The sequence below is a fragment of the Taudactylus pleione genome, unplaced genomic scaffold (genome assembly GCF_031769625.1).
Source record: "Taudactylus pleione unplaced genomic scaffold, aTauple2 ptg000622l, whole genome shotgun sequence".
Classification (NCBI taxonomy): Eukaryota; Metazoa; Chordata; class Amphibia; order Anura; family Myobatrachidae; genus Taudactylus; species Taudactylus pleione.
The window spans coordinates 250338-272488 of record NW_028285024.1 but is presented as its reverse complement, the minus strand read 5'-3'; the positions used below and the strand labels follow the sequence as shown (position 1 = coordinate 272488).

General features: G+C 46.6%; 1 protein-coding gene across 2 annotated transcripts in view; it reads right to left on the bottom strand.

The window, feature by feature from the left end:
* Window positions 1–22151, bottom strand: part of LOC148479321 (uncharacterized) — a 50686-nt gene extending 28535 nt beyond the window's left edge. Inside the window, exons 1-4 of one of the 2 annotated variants that reach the window (XM_088454610.1) lie at window positions 22114–22151; window positions 8366–9581; window positions 5780–6115; window positions 2282–2614 (exon numbers count right to left, since the gene is read on the bottom strand). In XM_088454610.1, coding sequence (XP_088310736.1) covers window positions 2282–2614; window positions 5780–6115; window positions 8366–9301 — 1605 coding nt within the window. In that variant the 5' untranslated portion in view covers window positions 9302–9581; window positions 22114–22151. The remainder of the gene's footprint in view (window positions 1–2281; window positions 2615–5779; window positions 6116–8365; window positions 9582–22113) is intronic. The other variant, XM_088454612.1, reaches the window with a different exon arrangement.

Genomic DNA, 22151 nt, shown 5'->3' with positions numbered 1-22151 from the left:
GGCTGTGCTTACACTGTACGGATATGAGAAGGCAGCAGTGGGCGTTCCTATGCTGGGCTGTGCTTACGCTGTATGGATATGAGAAGGCAGCAGTGGGCGCCCCTATGCTGGGCTCTGCTTACACTGTACGGATATTAGAAGGCAGCAGTGGGCATTCCTATGCTGGGCTGTGCTTATGCTGTACATATATGAGGAGACAGCAATGGGAGTCACTATGCTGGGCTGTGCTTACGCTGTACATATATGAGGAGGCAGCAGTGGGCGTCCCTATGCTGTGCTGTGCTTACGCTGTATGGATATGAGGAGGCAGCAGTGGGCGCCCCTATGCTGGGCTGTGCTTACACTGTACTGATATGAGGAGTCAGCAGTGGGCGTCCCTATGCTGTGCTATGCTTACACTGTACGGATATGAGGAGGCAGCAGTGGGCGTCCCTATGCTGGGCTGTGCTTACACTGTATGGATATGAGGAGGCAGCAGTGGGCGTCCCTATGCTGTGCTGTGCTTACGCTGTATGGATATGAGAAGGCAGCAGTGGGCGCCCCTATGCTGGGCTCTGCTTACACTGTACGGATATGAGAAGGCAGCAGTGGGCATTCCTATGCTGGGCTGTGCTTATGCTGTACATATATGAGGAGACAGCAATGGGAGTCACTATGCTGGGCTGTGCTTACACTGTTTGTATATGAGGAGGCAGCAATGGGCGTCCCTATGCTGGACTGTACTTACACTGTATGGATATGAGGAGGCAGCAGTGGGCGTCCCTATGCTGTGATGTTCTTACACTGTACGGATATGAGGAGGCAGCAGTGGGCTTCCCTATGCTGGGCTATGCTTACACTGTATGGATATGAGGAGGCAGCAGTGGGCGTCCCTTTGCTGTGCTGTGCTTATGCTGTATGGATATGAGAAGGCAGCAGTAGGTGTCCCTATGCTGGGTTGTGCTTACACTGTACAGATATGAGAAGGCAGCAGTGGTCGTCCCTATGCTGGGCTGTGCTTACACTGTACGCATATGAGAAGCCAGCAGTGGGCGTTACTATGCTGGGCTGTGCTTACACTGTACGGATATGAGAAGGCTGCAGTGGGCGTCCTTATGCTGTGCTGTGCTTACGCTGTATGGATATGAGGAGGCAGCAGTAGGCGTCCCTATGCTGGGCTGTGCTTACACTGTACGGATATGAGGAGGCAGCAGTGTGCGTCCCTATGCTGGGCTGTGCTTACACTGTATGGATATGAGGAGGCAGCAGTAGGCATCCCTATGCTGGGCTGTACTTACACTGTACGGATATGAGGAGGCAGCAGTGGGCGTTCCTATGCTGGGCTGTGCTTACGCTGTATGGATATGAGAAGGCAGCAGTGGGCGTCCCTATGCTGGGCTGTGCTTACACTGTATGTATATGAGGAGGCAGCAGTGGGCGTCCCTATGCTGGGCTGTGCTTACACTGTACGGATATGAGAAGCCAGCAGTGGGCGTTACTATGCTGGGCTGTGCTTACACTGTATGGATATGAGGAGGCAGCAGTGGCCATCCCTATGCTGGGCTGTGCTTACGCTGTATGGATATGAGGAGGCAGCAGTAGGCATCCCTATGCTGGGCTGTGCTTACACTGTACGGATATGAGGAGGCAGCAGTGTGCGTCCCTATGCTGGGCTGTGCTTACACTGTATGGATATGAGGAGGCAGCAGTAGGCATCCCTATGCTGGGCTGTGCTTACACTGTACGGATATGAGGAGGCAGCAGTGGGCGTTCCTATGCTGGGCTGTCCTTACGCTGTATGGATATGAGAAGGCAGCAGTGGGCATCCCTATGCTGGGCTGTGCTTACACTGTACGGATATGAGGAGGCAGCAGTGGGCGTTCCTATGCTGGGCTGTGCTTACACTGTAAGGATATGAGAAGGCAGCAGTGGGCGTCCCTATGCTGGGCTGTGCTTACACTGTATGTATATGAGGAGGCAGCAGTGGGCGTCCCTATGCTGGGTTATGCTTACACTGTATGTATATGAGGAGGCAGCAGTGGGCGTCCCTATGCTGTGCTGTGCTATGGAAGGGATTAGCATATTTTATCAACTACGATCCATGCGAGATTGCAGCTGTGATTACATTACCATCCATCTCTGAATCAGGCCCCCTGTACATGAGACAAGTGCCAGCATACACATGAGTACAAATGCATGCTGGCACTTGTAGTACAACAAATAATAAGTGTTGCTCCCTTTTAGCATCATGTGTGATGTCAGTTTATTTAGTTTTAGTGAATTAAGAATTTAAAAATCTTACCTGTTCATTTTTCTTAGAATGAGCGAAATGCGTTGGTTTTAGAGCTGTATTTTCATTGGTGGAAGTATCGGCTTCTGCTAGGTGACATGTGGTCTCGTCCTTCTGTATTACAATGACTGGAGATTTGTCCCTTACAGGCCACTGACTGCTGCCACTACTATCTGCTGTCATATCACTAAGGTCATCCTGCTGAGCTGATGTATCACTGTTAGGACTCAGCGCGTCAGTCTCTGAATAAAAGTCATTGAATGGATCATCCTCTATATTACTATTAGTATCTGTCACGGTTTCAGGGCTGAAAATTGTGTCTTTGGTGTATCTGGTAATTAATTCCTATACAAGGAAGCAGAAAACCAGGTTAGATTGGCACCAGCTAGTGTGATGACTCACTATAGTAATTCTATATGGGTTTCCAAAAATGTCCCATATCTAATTATTAGAGTAAGATAAAGAAAGATTCATCCATACTGTACATATGGGATTGGATATCTCCTAGGGTGTTACTGTCCTTGTTGACTTATTATTTACTAATATTGTACACAAAGAGAGAGAAAAAGAAGTAAATTCCAACAGGATGCACTCACATGGGATAATGTTAACTATATATAAAATGTATACAATACAAAGAACATTCCAGTGACAGTCAAACAATACACAGAGCATCTCAGTGACCACCATACCATACACAGAGCATCTTGTGATCATCGTATAATACAAATATTATCTTATTGACCACCATATAGTTCAGAGAGCATCTCTATGGCCATTACACAATACAGAGAGCATCTTTGTGTCCATTATAAAATACAGAGAGCATATGTGTGACAACCACACAATACAGAGTGCATCTTAGTGATCACCATACAATACACAGTGCATTTTAGTAACCACTACTCAGTACAGAAAGCATCTCTGTAACCATTTCACAATACATTGAACATCTGTATGACCATCATAAAATACAGAAAGCATCTGTGTGACCATCACACAATACAGAGAGCATCCCAATGAGCTCTATAAAATACAGAAACATTGTTGTGGCTGTCTTAGAATACAGAGAACATCACTGTGATCATGATACAGGACAAGGAGCATCCCAGTGACTGCCATTAAAGAGCAATTTTGTGGTACATAATATTATCTCTTCAACATTTAATGAGCCCTTTTTAAAAACAATTCACTTCTCCAACATCATTATAACAACCTGATTCAAAATTATTAACCCCTTTATAATCATTAACCCCCTCATCCTCATTATTAATTAACATCATCATTTAATTACATTACTGTTCATTAAACCCCAGTGTCCTCAAAATGCCCTTTTATTTTATTTAACCCCATTAAGATAATTAACCCCTTAATGTACAGTATGTAATCAAACCCAATAATCCTAAAACCATTATTCTTAATACTATCTTCTTATTATATCCATTCCTGTCTGGCTGCTCTTACACAATGCAGCCGTCCTATCAGAGAAAGCAGATCCCACTGCTGTGTGAGGGTCTACCATAGAAGAGGCATGGGTCACTGAAGGAGAGGCTGGGGCCACCAGAGAGGAGGAATGGGCTACTGGAGGAGAGGCAGGGGCCACCAGAGATAAGGCAGGGGCCATTGAAGGAGAGGCAGTGGCCAATAGAGGAGAGGCAGGGGCCATTAGTGAGGATGGGGGCAACATGAGGAGAAGCTTGGGCCATCAAATAGGAGACAGGGGCTACTAGAGGAGAGGCCATGGCCATCAGAGAGGAGGCAGGGGTCACAGGAGAAGTAGGGACCACCAGAGAGGAGGCAGGGGCCATTGGAGGAGACAGGTGTCACCAGAGAGGAGGCAGGGGCCATTGGAGGAGACAGGTGTCACCAGAGAGGAGGCAGGGGTCACAGGAGAAGTAGGGGCCACCAGAGAGGAGGCAGGGATCATTGGAGGAGACAGGTATCACCAGAGAGGAGGCAGGGGCCATTGGAGGAGACAGGTGTCACCAGAGAGGAGGCAGGGGTCATTGGAGGAGACTGGTGTCACCAGAGAGGAGGCAGGGGTCACAGGAGAAGTAGGGGCCACCAGAGAGGAGGCAGGGGCCATTGGAGGAGACAGGTGTCACAAGAGAGGAGGCTGGGGCCATTAGAGGAGACAGGTGTCACCAGAGAGGAGGCAGAGGTCACGGGAGGAGAAGTAGGGGCCACCAGAGAGGAGGCAGGGACCATTGGAAGAGACAGGTGTCACCAGAGAGGAGGTAGGGGTCACAGGAGAAGTAGGGGCTACCAGAGAGGAGGCAAGGGCCATTGGAGGAGACAGGTGTAACCAGAGAGGAGGCAGGGGCCATTGGAGGAGGCAGGTGTCACCAGAGAGGAGGCAGGGGTCACAGGAGAAGTAGGGGCCACCAGAGAGGAGGCAGGGGCCATTGGAGGAGACAGGTGTCACCAGAGAGGAGGCAGAGGCCATTGGAGAGGACAGGTGTCACCAGAGAGGAGGCAGGGGTCACGGGAGGAGAGGCAGGTGCCACCAGAAATGAGGCCCGGGCCATGCAGAGGACTAATTCTTGCTCTATCCAGGTAACCATGGATGGCCATCTCCATTCTTACACATGTAGATAACACACAGCGTGTGATGCTTTGTAACACCAACAGAAAAAAGGCAGAATATTGTTTAGCATGTACTGATATATGAGATAGCTGAAAGCACCGGGCATGTATGAAATGTGGTCTATCAGACCAGGAACAAAGAATGTAACATTGGCTTATTAGTTACGGGGGAAATGTTAATTATTGTATCAATACGGTTTTATTTGTAATGATACATTGAGAATTTGTTGTGTGACAGTATAAAAAATTATTATTTCATGATGCGGGGACCATTTATAGAGCCTACTGGGCCTGATTCAGAGATGGACATAATGCCGATATTTGCGCAGAACATGCGATTGTTTGGTATTGCACATGCAATAATGCCGGACTGTGCACGTGTAATGATTGCATCGCTACTACGCTTATACAGAGGAAGCATGCGGAAAGTGAGTAACAGGAAGTCAGCATTTGGGTGGATAACGGGGGGGGGGTGGTTAGAAAAACGCAGCATCTGACCATTTAAACACTGTTTCATGGGCGTGCATAAATTAGCCATAGTGCAGCATGAGACCTCTCTGCATGTCAGGAGAGCTGCAGTGTTTGCGGCTGGTCAGACTTACAATACATGCTGCATGACTGCCTGCTATGCGCCAATGTTACTGATATGAGAAGGCAGCAGCAGGCGTCCCTATGCTGGGCTGTGCTATGCAAGGCATTAGCATATTTTAGCTACTGCAATCCGTGAGAGATTGCAGCTGCGATTACATTACCATCCATCTCTGAATCAGGCTCCCTGTACATGAGACAAGTGCCAGCATGCACATGGGTACAAATGCATGCTGGCACTTGTGGTGCCACAAATAACAAGTGTTGCTCCCTTTTAGCATCATGTGTGATGTCAGTTTAGTTAGTGTTAGTAAATTAAGAATTTAATATTCTTACCTGTTCATTTTTGTCAGAATCAGCGAAATGCGTTGGTTTTAGAACTGTATTTTCATTGGTGGAAGTATCGGCTTCTGCTAGGTGACATGTGGTCTCGTCCGTCTGTATTACAATGACTGGAGATTTGTCCCTTACAGGCCAGTGATTGCTGCCACTACTATCTGCTGTCATATCACTAAGGTCATCCTGCTGAGCTGATGTATCACTGTTAGGACTCAGTGCATTAGTCTCTGACCATAAATCATTGACTGAGCAATCATCCTCTATATTACTGTTAGTATCTGTCACTGTTTCAGGGCTGAAAATGGCGTCTTTGAGGTATCCAGTAATTAATTCCTGTACAAGAAAGCGGAAGATCAGGTTATATTGTCACCAGCTAGTATTATGACTCACAATAGTAATTCTATATGGGTTTCAAAAAATGTCCCATATCTAATTATTAGAGTAAATAAGAGAAATATTCATCCATACTGTACATGTTGACTTATTATTTACTAATATTGTACACAAAGAGAGGGAAAAAGAAGTAAATTCCAACAGGATGCACTCACATGGTATAATGTAAACTATATATAAAATGTATACAATACAAAGACCATTCCAGTGACAGTCAAACAATACACAGAGCTTCTCAGTGACCACCATACAATACACAGAGCATCTTAGTGATCGCCGTATAATACACACATTATCTTATTGACCAACATATAGTATAGAGAGCATCTCTAATGGCCATTACACAAGACAGAGGGCATCTTTGTGCCTGTCATAAAATACAGAGCATCTGTGTGACCATCACACAATACAGAGTGTATCTTATTGACCACTGTACAATACACAAAGCATCTTAGTAACCACTATACAGTACAGAGAGCATCTCTGTAACTATTACACAATACATAGAACATCTGTATGACCATCAAAAAATACAGAGAGGATCTGTGTGACCATCACACAATACAGAGAGCATCCCAATGAGCTCCATACAATACAGATAACATCCTTGTGGCTGTCTTAGTATACAGAGAGCATCCCTGTGACAATGAAAGAGAACAGGGGGCATCCCAGTGACTGCCATAAGAGAGCAATTTTGTGCCTTTAACATTTAATGAGCCCTCTTCAAAAACAATTCACTTCTCCAACATCATTATAACAAACCAATTCAAAATTATTAACCCCTTTATACTCATTAACGCCATCATTCCCATTGTTAACATCATCAATTTATTCTATTACTGTTAATTAAACCCCAGTGTCCACAAAATGCCCTTTTATTTTAAGTAATCCCATTAATATGATTAACCCCTTTATGTACATAATCAAACCTAACTTCTTATTATATCCATTCCTGTCGGGCTGCTCTCACACAATGCAGCCATCCTATCAGAGAAAGCAGATCCCGCTGCTGTGTGAGCGTCTACCATAAAAGAGGCATGGGTCACTGGAGTAGAGGCTGGGGCCACCAGAGAGGAGGAATGGGCTACTGGAGGAGAGGCAGGGGCCACCAGAGATGAGGCAGGGGCCATTGAAGGAGAAGCAGTGGCAATAGAGGAGAGGCAGGGGCCACCAGTGAGGATGGGGCAACATGAGGAGAAGCAGAGGCCACCAGAGAGGAGGCAGGGGTCACTAGAGGAGAGGCTTGGGCCACCAGAGAGGAGGCACAGGCTACTGGAGAAGTAGGGGCCACCTGAAATAAGGCAGGGGCCATTGCAGGAGAGGCAGAGGCCTATAGAGGAGAGGAAAAGGCCACCAGAGAGGAGACGGGGCTGCATGAGCAACAGGGGGCACCAGAGAGGAGGCAGGGGTCACAGGAGGAGAAACAGGGGCCACCAGTGAGGATGGGGGCGACATGTGGAGAAGCAGAGGCCACCAGAGAGGAATCAGGGGTCACTAGAGGAGAGGCAGTGGCACCATAGAGGAGGCAGGTCCACTGGTAAAGGCGCAGTGGCCACCAGAAAAAAGGCAGGGGTCACAGGAGGAGAAGTAGGGGTCACCAGAGAGGAGGCAGGGGCCATTGGAGACGACAGGGGCCACCATAGGGAAGGCACATGCCATTGGAAGAGTAGCAGGGGCCACCAGAAATGAGGCCCGGGCCAGGGGACTAATTCTTGCTCTATCCAGGTGACCATGGATGGCCATCTCCATTCTTACACATGTAGATAACACAGAACGTGCGATGCTTTGTAACACCAACAGAAGATAGGCAGAATATTGTTTAGCATGTACTGATATATGAGATAGCTGAAAATACAGGTCATTTATGTAATGTGGTCTATCAGAACAGGAACAAAAATATATCACAGAGAAAACATTGGCTTATTAGTAACGGGGGAAATATTAATTATTGCATCAATACTATTTGATTTGTAAAGGTTCACTAAGAATGTATTCATGATGGGGGCAATACGTATTATTTCATGATGTGGGTACCAATTATAGTGCACACATGTGATAAGTGTAACCCTGCACATGGGTACAACTGCATGCTGGCTCTTGTGGTGCTACAAATAATAAGTGTTGCTCCCTTTTAGCGTCATGTGTGGCGATGTCAGTTTAGTTAGTGAATTAAGAGTTTAAACATCCTACCTGTTTTATGATCTCAGAATGAGTGAAATGCTTTGGTATTAGAGCTGTATTTTCTTTGATGGAAGGAATTGCTTCCAGTAGATGACACCTGTCCTCATTCTTCTGTATTACAATGACTGAGGACTTGTCCCCTATGGACCAGAGATTGCTGCCATTTCCGCTTCTATCTGCTGTCATATCACTAAGGTCATCCTGCTGAGCTGATGTATCACTGTTAGGACTCAGCGCGTCAGCCTCCGACCATGACTCCTGGAAGATAAATTCATCCTCTGCGTTACTGGAAATATCTGTCATCGGGTCAGGGCTGAATGTGGTGTCTCCAGGGTATCTGGTAACTAATTCCTCTACATCAGCTTCTACATGGGAACCTCTTGATGGGTGTTCAGGCAGCAGATACATCTTTTTCTTGTACATACACAGAACATTGGCTTTGATACCAATAACTCTTGAATTGCAACAAACGAAATCGCCGGGCATGGGCATCACATTTTCCTCGTTATCCAGATCACCGGCCTGTAATAATTGTAGTATTGTAGACGCAGTTTTCTTGGAGGACTTTATGGGGACAAAACAAGCCGCAGCGTCTGCGCTTTCTTCCACGGGCCACGGATTTGGTCTGACGGGAGACGAGCGACTTTGTCCATAGAGCGGATGCTCTGCAGCTGGAAGCGTAGCTGGCGCTGCTCCATTCAATGCGCTGGGTTGGTAGCTCACTGGGAAGACGTGTTTGGTAACTTGTGACACACAGATGACGGAAGGGGCCGCGGCACTGTCATTGTGGCTGTCTAGGCGTTGTATCTTCTGCTGAAGGGCAGGCGGCAAAGAGGAAACTGGGACAGATTTCACTTCCGCATTCGCAGATATTTGAAAATAACATTTGCAGTGTGACGGCCGGGCCGACCTTGTGTTTCCTGGTGGGTGACAATCTGACAACATGGTCACGTGCAAAGTTATGTTCAAAGCTCGTCAACACAGATGTCAGAAAGAGGTCTCTGGGTTGTAATGATGCCAGGCAGAAATATTGGTTACGCATTTCCTGGACGAGGTATAGAAACCGACAAACGAGAGCTGTTACATTCTGATGGGTTACAGAACATTCATCTGCTGTTGTTACATGCCTGATAGAGCTGGGGAGGACCACAGAAATTATCCTCACACTTTTAGGACTTTTAGAAGTTGTTTTGTTTCTACTACTTGAAACAAACGCCCTGTAAGCCTGAAAGAGAAATAGAAGCAAATGAGCCCAGTATTTCACTAAAGAACTGGCCTGTTTCAATGTCAGAACTCATCTTACACAGTGTATATTGCTCTAGAAACAATACACGAGTTCCTTATGTGTGCATCAAAGTGGGTGTGATACACATGATTCAGTCTTTGGGGTAAATGTAATAGGGTCTGAGTTTTAATTGCGAGACAAACTCGGACCTTCTCGCACATTTAAAGGTCCAGGTTTGTCCCACAACTCGGCAAATGTAATAGCCTGCGAACATGTGAGTTTTTGGCTATTAGATTATGCGAGTCTGTACGAGTTTTACCCTATGTAAACTCGGACCTTGTAATGTGATTTGCATTACAAGGTCTGAGTTATACAAAAACCTTCAAAGATCAGTGAGATCCGTGAAGTCTTCTGTGTGTAAAAAAAATAGTAAACAGTAAAACTACGAAACAAAATGGCGTGCGTCCTCCTTCCCACAAGCATAACCAGCCCCGGGCTCTGTTGTGCCTGTCCTGATTATTAAAATTTTTTATATTTCTATTCTTGCCAGAAAGCAAGGAGAAGACAAAAAACGGCTTTTTGGGGCACACTTAAACATAGTAATTCAAACAATATGATGAGTATATTTATTAAAACACAAATTTTATTGGATACTACCCCTTTAAAATATTCCCAATGTGTTCAAAATGGGGGTATAGCAAAGAAAATATAATTAAAACAAGTATTAAATATCGAGGGTTATGCGAAATAAATTCCCTTCTAATACCCAAAAGAGTCTGAGTTATATGTATTCAATTAGGCTATTTGCAGTAGGTGTGTGATAACAAAAATAAGTCATAAATGTTCATTCTAACACTTATCACCTATGCTCTACCTAAAAAGGGAAATCTCAAAATTCCACTCAGAGTACCTCCTCCAATAATTCTATTTGGTGTTCATCCACTATATCTCATGTACAATCATCCACTATATCTAATGTACAATCATCTGCTATATCTCATGTACAATCATCCGCTATATCTCATGTACAATCATCCACTATATCTCATGTACAATCATCCGCTATATCCCATGTACAATCATCCACTATATATCATGTACAATCATCCACTATATCTCATGTACAATCATCCACTATATATCATGTACAATCATCCGCTATACCTCATGTACAATCATCCGCTATATCTCATGTACAATCATCCGCTATATCTCATGTACTACAATCATCCGCTATATCTCATGTACTACAATCATCCACTATATCTCATGTACAATCATCCACTATATCTCATGTACAATCATCCACTATATCTCATGTACAATCATCCACTATATATCATGTACAATCATCCGCTATATCTCATGTACAATCATCCGCTATATCTCATGTACAATCATCCACTATATCTCATGTACAATCATCCACTATATATCATGTACAATCATCCACTATATATCATGTACAATCATCCACTTTATCTCATGTACAATCATCCACTATATATCATGTACAATCATCCACTATATCTCATGTACAATCATCCACTATATCTCATGTACAATCATCCACTATACTATATCCCATGTACAATCATCCACTATAACTCATGTACAATCATCCACTATAACTCATGTACAATCATCCACTATATCTCATGTACAATCATCCACTATATCTCAAGTACAATCATCCACTATATCTCACGTACAATCATCCACTATATCTCATGTACAATCATCCACTATATCTCATGTACAATCATCCACTATATCCCATGTACAATCATCCACTATATCTCATGTACAATCATCCACTATATTCAATGTACAATCATCCACTATATATCATGTACAATCATCCACTATATCTCATGTACAATCATCCACTATATATCATGTACAATCATCCACTATATCTCATGTACAATCATCCACTATATCTCATGTACAATCATCCACTATATCTCATGTACAATCATCCACTTTATCTCATGTACAATCATCCACTACATATCATGTACAATCATCCACTATATCTCATGTACAATCATCCACTTTATCTCATGTACAATCATCCACTATATCTCATGTACACTCATCCACTATATCTCATGTACAATCATCCACTATATCTCATGTACAATCATCCGCTATATCTCATGTACAATCATCCACTATATCTCATGTACAATCATCCACTATATCTCATGTACAATCATCCGCTATATCTCATGTACAATCATCCACTATATCTCATGTACAATCATCCACTATATCTCATGTACAATCATCCGCTATATCTCATGTACAATCATCCACTATATCTCATGTACAATCATCCACTATATCTCATGTACAATCATCCACTATATCTCATGTACAATCATCCACTATATCTCATGTACAATCATCCGCTATATCTCATGTACAATCATCCACTATATCTCATGTACAATCATCCACTATATCTCATGTACAATCATCCATGAAAAAAGGGGAGTGGATTTAATATCAATCAATATGACAAAATAAGGAATTAAGCAATAAGCATCAAGTGATGTCATTCCTCTTTGGTACCGTGATTCGGATACATAAATGTGCATAACATATATAAATATAGGACAGAGTATATTCTACACTCTTGGGGCTCTATTTACTACAATCCGCATATTGAATGCAGATTGTAGTGTGATATTAACGACTGAATTTGCATTGCGAATTCAGGCAATATCACAGGGATTTAGTACACATCCCTTGCAGGGGCAGAGCTTGCGATAAAGCTCTGTCCCTGCGAATCCCCTTCGGAGCCTTATCACGGTATTTTCGCAAAAAATACCGTGACTAAGTGCCCGCGCATGTACCGACCGGTCACCGCTGCTAGCCCCCCCGGCGCTAAGCCCCGCCCCTGGCACTAAGCCCCGTCCCTGCGACCCCCCTCTCCCTTAATTACACTTACCTGCATGCTCCGGGCCTCCGGTGATGTTCTTCATTCCTTCGGTCAGGTGATCTTGCATACTGCACTGGGCCCCAATCACCTGATGACCAGGCAGCAGTGCACTATGGGAGACCAGCTGACCGGAGGGGAGTCATCACCGGAGGCCCGATCACCGTTCCCTGGAGTCAGGTAAGTAAATTTTTTTTTTAACTATTTTTTTTTCTTTTTTTTATAGTGATCAGCTTGCGGTCTGTTTAGACCACACAGCTGATTACTGGTACCGGCTCCCGGCTCTGCTCTCCCCATTAGAGCAGGGCAGTAGTCCGGTAACCGGGGGAGACCCTGGATAACGCCACCTCCAGGTGGCGTTATTATCACAGGGCTTTCCCCGGTATTTTTTCACATTTTATTTTTAGTAACTCTGGTCGGATCACATTTCCCATTACAGTTATGGGAAATGCGATCTGCTTTACTAAAATTAAGTGATACCTAGGAGTTGGAGTACAATTTTACTAATTCTACTCCAATTGCCCTGTAATAACTACAGGTGATACTAACATAATGTGAAAAGGGTGTGAAAACACAAAACAGCCTTTTTCACTTTATTTTAGTCAAAATAATGTTAATAAATAGAGCCCTTGGTATGACAAATGTCTTAGCTCCTAGAAATGAAAAACCCAGATAAAGTACAAACTACTTGGATACAATTTTGATACAATAGTGTCAAGTTCTAACATTTCTATCCTTCCATGTCATTCAGCTGCTTCAGACACAAAATAAGGGAGTGGAAGAACTATTAATTGTCACAAGGAAGATTTTAGAGACACTGTTCTGTCTGTTGGTAGGGGGTCCCTGTTGCTATCAGCATTACAGGGAAACTCAAATCCTCCAGAAGTGCTGTTTTTTGTTTTCTCCTTGCTTTCTGGCAAGAATAGAAAAATAAAAAGTTTAGATGCTTAAAATTTGGGAGCACCACCAACCAAGAGCTGCACTAAATGTATTGTGTCAGAACAGCTAATATGTTGGGATCTATTATATAATTTATGTCCTATTTGATCTTGTGCAGAATCAAGTCGTATATATGACTGATTATTAAAATACAGGGAGAAAAAATGCGTAGGGTTCCCCTCTATTTTAAGAACCAGCACAAGCCTCTATTGAACGGGTCCTGGTTGTGGAAATACAGGGGACAAAAAGAGTAGGAGTCCTCTGTATTTTTCATAACCAGCAGCGGACTCTTTCTAGAGGGGGTGTAAGTCAACCCAGGCTGGGGATCCCTGGGGAGGTGGGGACTCCCAATAAAGTGGTTCCTTCTCTCTAGGGCACCCCAGGCCTAGGCTGATAGCCCGGGGCTATCCCCAGCACCCCTGGGCATATGGTGCTGGGTTGATTGTGTAAATGTGTGAAAAGAATGAATAATATTGTCTTTTAATGGTGAACTACGGTGGGAACTGCTACACTGTATCCTATGATGGGAACCACAAGATCAATGATGCGTACACACGTAGCGATTTTAAAGAACGATTTGAACGATAACGATATCGTTGTCATCACCATTATCTTTCAAATTGCTCATTTAAAAGGACCCTACCAACTTACCATCGACCAGCAATGCGCGGCCATGTATGGACGATATCGTCCATCGGCCGGGCATGCCGGTCAACTTGCTCGATATCGAGCAAGTTACTATAGGGAACTGCGATCGTTGATCGTGGGTTGCTACAGTCGCCGGTAAGTATGTAGTGTGCTGGGTGATCGAGATCAATCATCCAGCACACCAGGGTGCCAGCGATATCGTATGGCTGATCACTACGTGTGTATGCACTATTATAGAGGTGCACTGGCATCACAAGGGGGGTGCAGGGGGTGTCACCAGCCGAGGGGTGACACCAAAGTGCTGGCTCCCCCTCAGTGACAGGAGCCGGGTGCTGGACTCAGCTCCTAGCACAGTGAGGGAGCCGGCACTTCACACAGGCTGGTCCCTGGGGGCAGCCTGCACCTCCGGCACCCTCAGTTTTACAAAAAATGGTGGTTCGGGCCATGAGGCCACACCCCCATCAGTGAGGCCACACCCATACGAGAAGCCACGCACCCTTATTTGCCGCACACACGGCTGCACCACGTGCAGTACAGGCTCCCCGTCCCTGCCCGCACCAGGTGCAATGTGAGGTTGGGACACCACTGTAGAGGTGAACCTTGTGGTTCCCATCATAGGATACAATGTAGCGGTTCCCACCCTAGACTTCAATGACGCTTTCCCACCATTGAAGTCTATGGGGGAAAATTCGACAGACAGGCTGACCACTCAGAGCCAATCAGCGGGCAGCTCCTAAGGAGGTGCCTGCTGATTGGCTGCCAACACCTGTACTTACAGGAGTCACGCTGGTCCCGATCATTCTCGCGGAGGAAGTGTATGTGTAAACACATTCCCTTCTTCCTGTCCGACTCGGTTTGGGGTGTCCGTTTTTTTTTTGTTTTTAACCCCTTGGCTGCCTACTTGGAATGAAGAGGATGTGATCTACACTAGGAATAGGTGATTATAGATTTTTTCTTTACAGGTTACGTGGATGCTACAAGACAAGTGGACATGGTTGGCTACAGGGATTATTGGTGAGTATGTGTGAGTGTGAGTGTGCATATATGTTTAAATAAAATGTTACTTTCACGGTGTGTGTGTGTCTTGTGGCTATTAGAATATTTATTTTACAGGTGAACTAGAGGTAACAGCGGGCCCTTAATGACCTGCATGCTGGTACTTGTGGTTCTCCAAGTACCAGAATGCGGGGGAGGCTTGCTGGGACCTCTAGTTCTCCAGTAAAAGACAATAATTATTAATTTCATTTTTTTCACACATTTACACAATCAAGAAAAAAACTTCAAACAAGAAGTGATAGGCGCTATTCAAATAGTAGGAATAATATTCAATTTATTCAATAAAAAACAATTAATTCACACATGAAATTAATTAGGTGTTGCACAATACTTCCAATCTAATTGGTACTTAATTTCCCAATGAATGTTATGCTTTATGATATTCCTATTCACAAAAACACATTTATTACAAACACTTATTTAATAACTGTAAAATAAGCATGCTTATAAAAAAGAAAAAATTGATAAAAAAGACACTTTGTAATGTTCAGTTCAAAGAACATCCTTTTGTCCCATAGCTAACTTTGTAGTAAAGTTATTTAAAATTATTCCATCATGCTGCACTTCATGACACAGACACCATATCACTGGCAGGTTCTTGCAGGAATACAGCCCAGACTTCCGGGGAGTTTATCAGCTGTTTGCACTGCTGGCTGTTTATACCAGAGCTTGTAATCAGTTTAGAACAAACTTAAACCTAGGTTTATACTTCTCTCCTGGGTTGGATCGTCTGATAGATCATTCAAATGTGCAGCAATATTTACACAATCAATCCAGCACCCACCACCAAGGCCCAGGCCTGGGGTGCCCTGGAGAGGGGGAACCAGGGAGTCCCCACCTCCCCTGGGCTGAATAGCGGTCAGATATAATGCTTTGGCCGGCGTAAACCCCCTCTAGAAAGAGTCCAAGCAGTGGCGTAACTAGGGTATTTGGAGCCCAGGGCGAATTTGAAAAAGGAGCCCCCCCTTGTGCGCGCACTGAAAAATGGGCGTTGTCACTTAAAAATGGGGCATGTCGACATGACACCCCCCCTTTATCGTCACTCAGAACATTCCTATCCATATGCACCTTAACCCCAGTAGTGCCCCTTATATAGTACCCCCAGTATGCAATGTTCCCAGTTGTGGTCCCTCTTATGCAGGCCCATAGTAGTGCCCCTTATACAGTACCCCCAGTAGTGGTCCCCTTTATACAACCTCCCATTAGTTCCCCTTATTCAGTGCCCCCAGTAGTGGTCCCCCCCAATGCAGTGCCCCATGTAGTGGTCCCCCCTATGAAGTGCCCCCAGTAGTGTTCCCCCTTATGCAGTGCCCCAGTAGTGATCCCCCCTATCCAGTGCCCCCTGTAGGGGTCCCCCCTATCCAGTGCCCCCTGTAGTGGTCCTCCCTATTTAGTGCCCCCAGTAGTTTTCCCCCCAGTGCAGTGCCCCTAGCAGTATACCCCTTATATAGTGGTGCCCCAAGTAGTAGTCCCCCACATGCAGTGCCCCCAGCAGTAGTCCCCCCCATGCAGTGCCCCAGTAGTGATCCCCTCTATACAGTGCCCCCTGTAGTGGACCCCCCCTATCCAGTGCACCCAGTAGTGATCCCCCCTATCCAGTACTCCCTGTAGTGGTCCTCCCTATTTAGTGCCCCCAGTAGGTTTCCCCCCAGTGCAATGCCCCTAGCAGTAAGCCCCTTATATAATGGTGCCCCCATGCAGTGCCCCCCAGCAGTAGTCCCCCCCATGCAGTGCCCCCAGTAGTGATCCCCCCCTATCCAGTGCCCCTTATACAGTGCCCCTGTAGTGGTCCTTCCTATTATTGCCCCCAGTAGTGGTCTTCCCAGTGCAGTGCCCCTAGTAGTAAGCCCCTTATATAGTGCCCCCAGTAGTAGTTTCCCCACCAGTAGTAGTCCCCAGCAGAGGTTCCCCCTCCCGATGTAGTTCCCCCAGTAGTAGCCCTCCCAGTAGTACCCCCACAGTAGTAGACACCAGTGATGCCCCACCCCAAGTAGAGGTCCCCCTCCAGTAATGGTGCCACCAGCAGTAGCCACCCCATCCCCCGTTTCTGACCCCAGTAGTGCAGACTTTAAAAAAAAAAAGATACACTTACCTGAATCCACGCTCCGGCTCCGGACACCGCTCCGGCATGTCAGTCCTCCCGGGCTGGCGCGCTCAGCATCAGCATCGTCTCTCCCATTACCCACTGCATGAGCCGGAAGGAGGAGCTCATAAGTGAGCTCCAGCCCGGCTCTTGCAGTGGGCGCTGCAGCAGTCAATGAGAGTTTGTCTGACTCTCATTGGCTGCTGATTCACACACACATCGCTGCCGCTTGGTGGTGATGTGTGTGCAGCAGCAGCCAATGAGAGTCGTCTGACTCTCATTGGCTGCTGGTAAACACACACATCGCTGCCGAGCTGGCGGTGATGTGTGTGTTAGCACAGCCTAAGCCCGCCCACCTCCCACCCTCCTCCTGGCGCTATTGGGCAAGCACTCAGCGGGAGGGAAGGGGCTCGGCTGTGCAGCACAGGACCGGCTACGCAGGGAAGCCTAGCGCCGGTCCTGTGTAAATGTGTAGCGCTGACCGCACACACTGCGGTCGGCGCTACACTGCCTAACTAGGGTGGGCCGGTACCATGGCCGGCGGTGCCCCCCCTGTGCCGCCGGTCCTACGGCGCCCAGGGCACATGCCCTGCTCGACCCCCCTTAGTTATGCCACTGAGTCCGAGGCTGGTTATAGAAATTACAGGGGACCCTTACTAATTTTTTTCCCTATATTTCCACAACCAGGACCGGCTCAACAGAGCCTGGTGCTGGTTCATAAAATATAGGGGAACCCTACACATTTTTTCACCTGTATCTTAATAACCAGCAGGCCTGGCGACAGGGGGGGACAAAGGGGACACCGATACCAGGCCCCAAGGATTAGAGGGGCCCCGAGGATCAGGAACAGAAAAACAGGGCAGCAGCAACTATTAAAACTTTTTAAACAGCTGCTGTGCTGTTACAGGGGTCGTCCAGCTGAAGCCCCTCCCACTGACACCCTTTCCAAGTCAAACACCGGGTCACATTAAGACACACAGGGGCCAGTGCTCGCTCTCCTGGGCCCCTCCTGCTTCTTTCCTGTTCCTCTTCCATCATCCCCTGTTGTCCAACTTCCCTCTCGTGACAACGCTGACCCACCCCCCACCCCCCTTTGCGGCACCTCTGACATCCCCCACCCCCGACCCCCACACTCCTCCTCCTTAGTGGCCCAGCTGAGGAGCGTAGGGACAAAGCCAAGCCTCAGCACGAAGGTAAGTGCCTGATTCAGTAAGAAACGCAATTCTGCGTTTACGAATGCACCGCAATTGCTGATATCACCGGTGCTATGTAAATATGTGCATTGCGATCACTGCCTGACATAAGGATGCCCACTTTCCCTTACTCACATCCGTATACTAGGGCAACACCCAACACCCAATTTTAGGGAAGGACAGATCTGGCCGATATAAGTTTGACTGAGAACCGGACAGAGTTATGCAAAAATGCAAACATTCGCTTCTGCGCGTGTTCTTTATGCTAAAACGCGCACATTTTCTCTTTCCTACATGACCCTCTATTGCACTTAATTACTGTACTTGTCTTTGCATTTGTATTATATGCTGTAGTATGTTTTCTATGGCTTATATAACTTTATGGCACAAATACTGCATTTATCCTCCCGAGTCAGCGACTGTGTCCCTTCTCTCTTACTTCTGAGGTAAAGATATTCTCTAACACATTCTTTCTGCTGGTTAGTCCACATTCTTTATCACTTATAGTAAAGGTAACACTCATATGGAGGGATCCTGAGGCAAAATTCACTAATGCTGGGTACACACTGGGCGATATATTGGCCGATCAATTGATCGGCCAATATATCTGGTGGCCGTCGGCCAGTGTGCACAGACGATATGTCTGTGAACCGCGTCGTTCACAGACATATCGCATTGGCTGCGCTGCACAGCCGGGAGACAGATATATCTGTATTTGTCTATTGGCAATACACAGCGGCAGGTATGGGGAGGATCCGCCTCTCTGCAAGCGGGACCCGCGGCTGCTGGATAGATGATGGCCGTTCAGTGTGTATGAACGACCATCATCTAAAGATATATCCGCAGATCACTCAATCTGCAGATATATCTTTCAGGTGTGTATTCACCTTTAGGGGTAAATTTACTAAAGTGAGAGTTTTTAGAAGTGAGTTTTAGAAGAGATGTTGCCCATAGCAACCGATCAGATTCTACTTAACATTTATCTAGCACCTTCTAGAAGATAATAGCTAGAATCTGATTGGTTGCTATGGGCAACATCTCTTCTAAAACTCACTTCTAAAAACTCTCACTTTAGTAAATTTACCCCTTAGGGTCAATTTTCAATTCCATTCTATTTTGTGGTGATTTTGACAATCAGGTATTTACTAAAGATTAGAAACTCTGGTGGATTTTGTGAGGATGTTGGTTCTATTTAAATGGAACCAAAACCGACCCTTAGTAAATTTACTCTCTGGACTTGAAGACGAAACTATAAACAATCCCGGGTTTATATAATATCTGTAATAAAATTTATCCAAGAAATGTTTTTATTGTGACCCCCATGAAATTCCCTTTGTAGTAGCTTCTGCAGAACCCTGTAGCAGTTTCCTGACTTTGCTCGTCCTGGGCCGCTCGCAGTGACATGTGCAATAACCAATAACGCAGGCTGATGTATTCTATATACTGTAGCAGTGCTCGAAGTGGTAATTTAGAGGTGGGGGTATGGAGATTGAAGCTTCCCCCCCCCTATGGGCCCTTGCTTCCATATCACCCCATTGTACTTCTAACCCCCCCAAGCCCCCCCCTCACAATTCTCCCTGCCTGCTCCCCTCTCTCACACCCTGCCCTTACTGATTCCATCTCTCTTTCAACCCCTACAATGGTTAGCCTGCCTCCCTCTGTCTGCCCCTCTCTCTATTCCCTCTCTCACACCCTCCCCTAATTCTCTCTTACCTGCGCTGCTGGAGTGGAACCGCCGGCACCGGGATCCTCTGGTCTTCACTGCAATTTATCTGGCGCCGCTGCGAGCCAATGAGAAGCTGCCATTTGGCAGCTTCTCATTGGCTGGCGGCTGCGAGCCCTGCGATTGGCTGGCGGCCGCGAGTCCCGTGATTGGCTGGCGGCTGCGAGCCTCGTGATTGGCTGGCAGCCGCCCGGTGAGTGGTGCTTACAGTGCAGCCGAGACCAGGTACTTTGTCCCGGCTACATGTCAGCGCCTCCGCTGCCCCTATTGAGATGTGTCCCCTGCGGGACACATCTCTACACATTGCCGCTGCTGTTCCAGCGCTGGGATCCCATACTGGATCCCAGCGCTGGTACATTCACTTCTGCATCTAAAATGAAGTGGGGCCGGGAAGTGGCGGTATGTCATACCGCCGTATACCGCCGCACTTCGACCACTGTACTGTAGATTAAGGAGCAGAAGCTCTGCAGATTGTGGCTGAGAAAAAGGAGATGTCTTCGAGGCACCAGCACAGTGTTTTCTCAACTCTAGTCCTCATGGCCCACTAACAGTGCATGTTTTCCAGATCTCCTAGTTGGGGCATAGGTGTAATCATTACTGGCTGACACATAAAAAAAAATCCACAGATGGCGCTTATTTCACTTGTGTTACTGGGGAAATCTGTATAACGTGCACTGTTAGTCGGCCTTAAAGACTGGAGTTGGGAAACGTTGTATTAGGGGCACAGGCGCTGAGAGGGGGCTGTGGTTACTCTTTACCTGGGCCCAGGCCTGTTGGACGGACCCTGCAGGGGCCCGAGTCCTGCAGACCCCCACTGCCCCCGATGTGGTACTTCGGGCTAGGGATAGCCATCGACCATCGATAGTTAACTATCATTGATGATTAACTAATGATGGCTGATGGTTTTGGCATCAATAGCAGATGGCAGACTAGGACCGATGGTTTCCCCTCCCTCCCATGGCATAGAGCTTAACCCCACCCCCCAACATCTTGCTAAGCCCTGTCCTCTATTCTGATTGGCCTGCTGGCCACCATACACCTCAACAACGATGGCCATCGAGTGGTGCAAACCATCGATGGTTCACCATAAATGGTTTTCTGCTATCGATGGTAATCACCGATGGCCATCCCTACTTCGGGCATGGATAGAGAGTACTGACTGCTGCAGAAGAGGCTTTTCTCCCCAGCCCAGCACACACACAGTCAGGGCCTGATTACACGCTAGTGCACAGCTGAACACAGATTCCCGATGTTCGGGAATCTGCGCAGGTGCCTGGCCCAAGTGTGCAGAACGGGTCCTGTGTGATTGCATGAAGAGTGGCAGCAGGCTGTCAGTGATTGGTGTTTGTGGGCGGGAGAGGGTGGCGACGGCCTCCGTTTCCCAAAACGGAACCGTTTCGCCGCTGTTGGGTGGGAGGGAAGAGGCCAGGATCTCTGTCGGCTGATGGAGATTTCCTGGCCTCTTTCTCTCATCTGCGGCGGGCGGCTTGTGTGACTTAGCCCGCCAATGTTCTCGCAGATTATCCGATGCAGCGTTGGACAAGGCAGCTCGGATAAGTAATGCTTGTAGGGGGCGTGATGCCTCCTGCTACATTACCATAATCGCAAGGACGGATTCAGCAATTCTGTCCTGTGTTGAATCAGGTCCACAGTCCTCTTTCTCTCTGCGTGGTGTGCGGGAGGGGAGGGGGAGAGAGGTGCTGTAAGGAGGGGGACTGACCACACCTCCCCGATTTGGCCATTCACCAATGGGGCCCGGGCCCGGCAGAGCTGTCAGCAGCCGGATTAGGGGGTTGTTTTTTAAATAATAGAATCCATCATATTATACATTGCACTGTTATGTTTAGTGGTTAATGAGTAGCGACAGATCTCTGCAGCGCTGACAGTCCCACCAGGCACAGGATTGTGTTACTGAGTAGTAATAATTATAAATATTTACTTACATTATCACATGCAGTCACTCGTATGTGCCAGCTCGGGG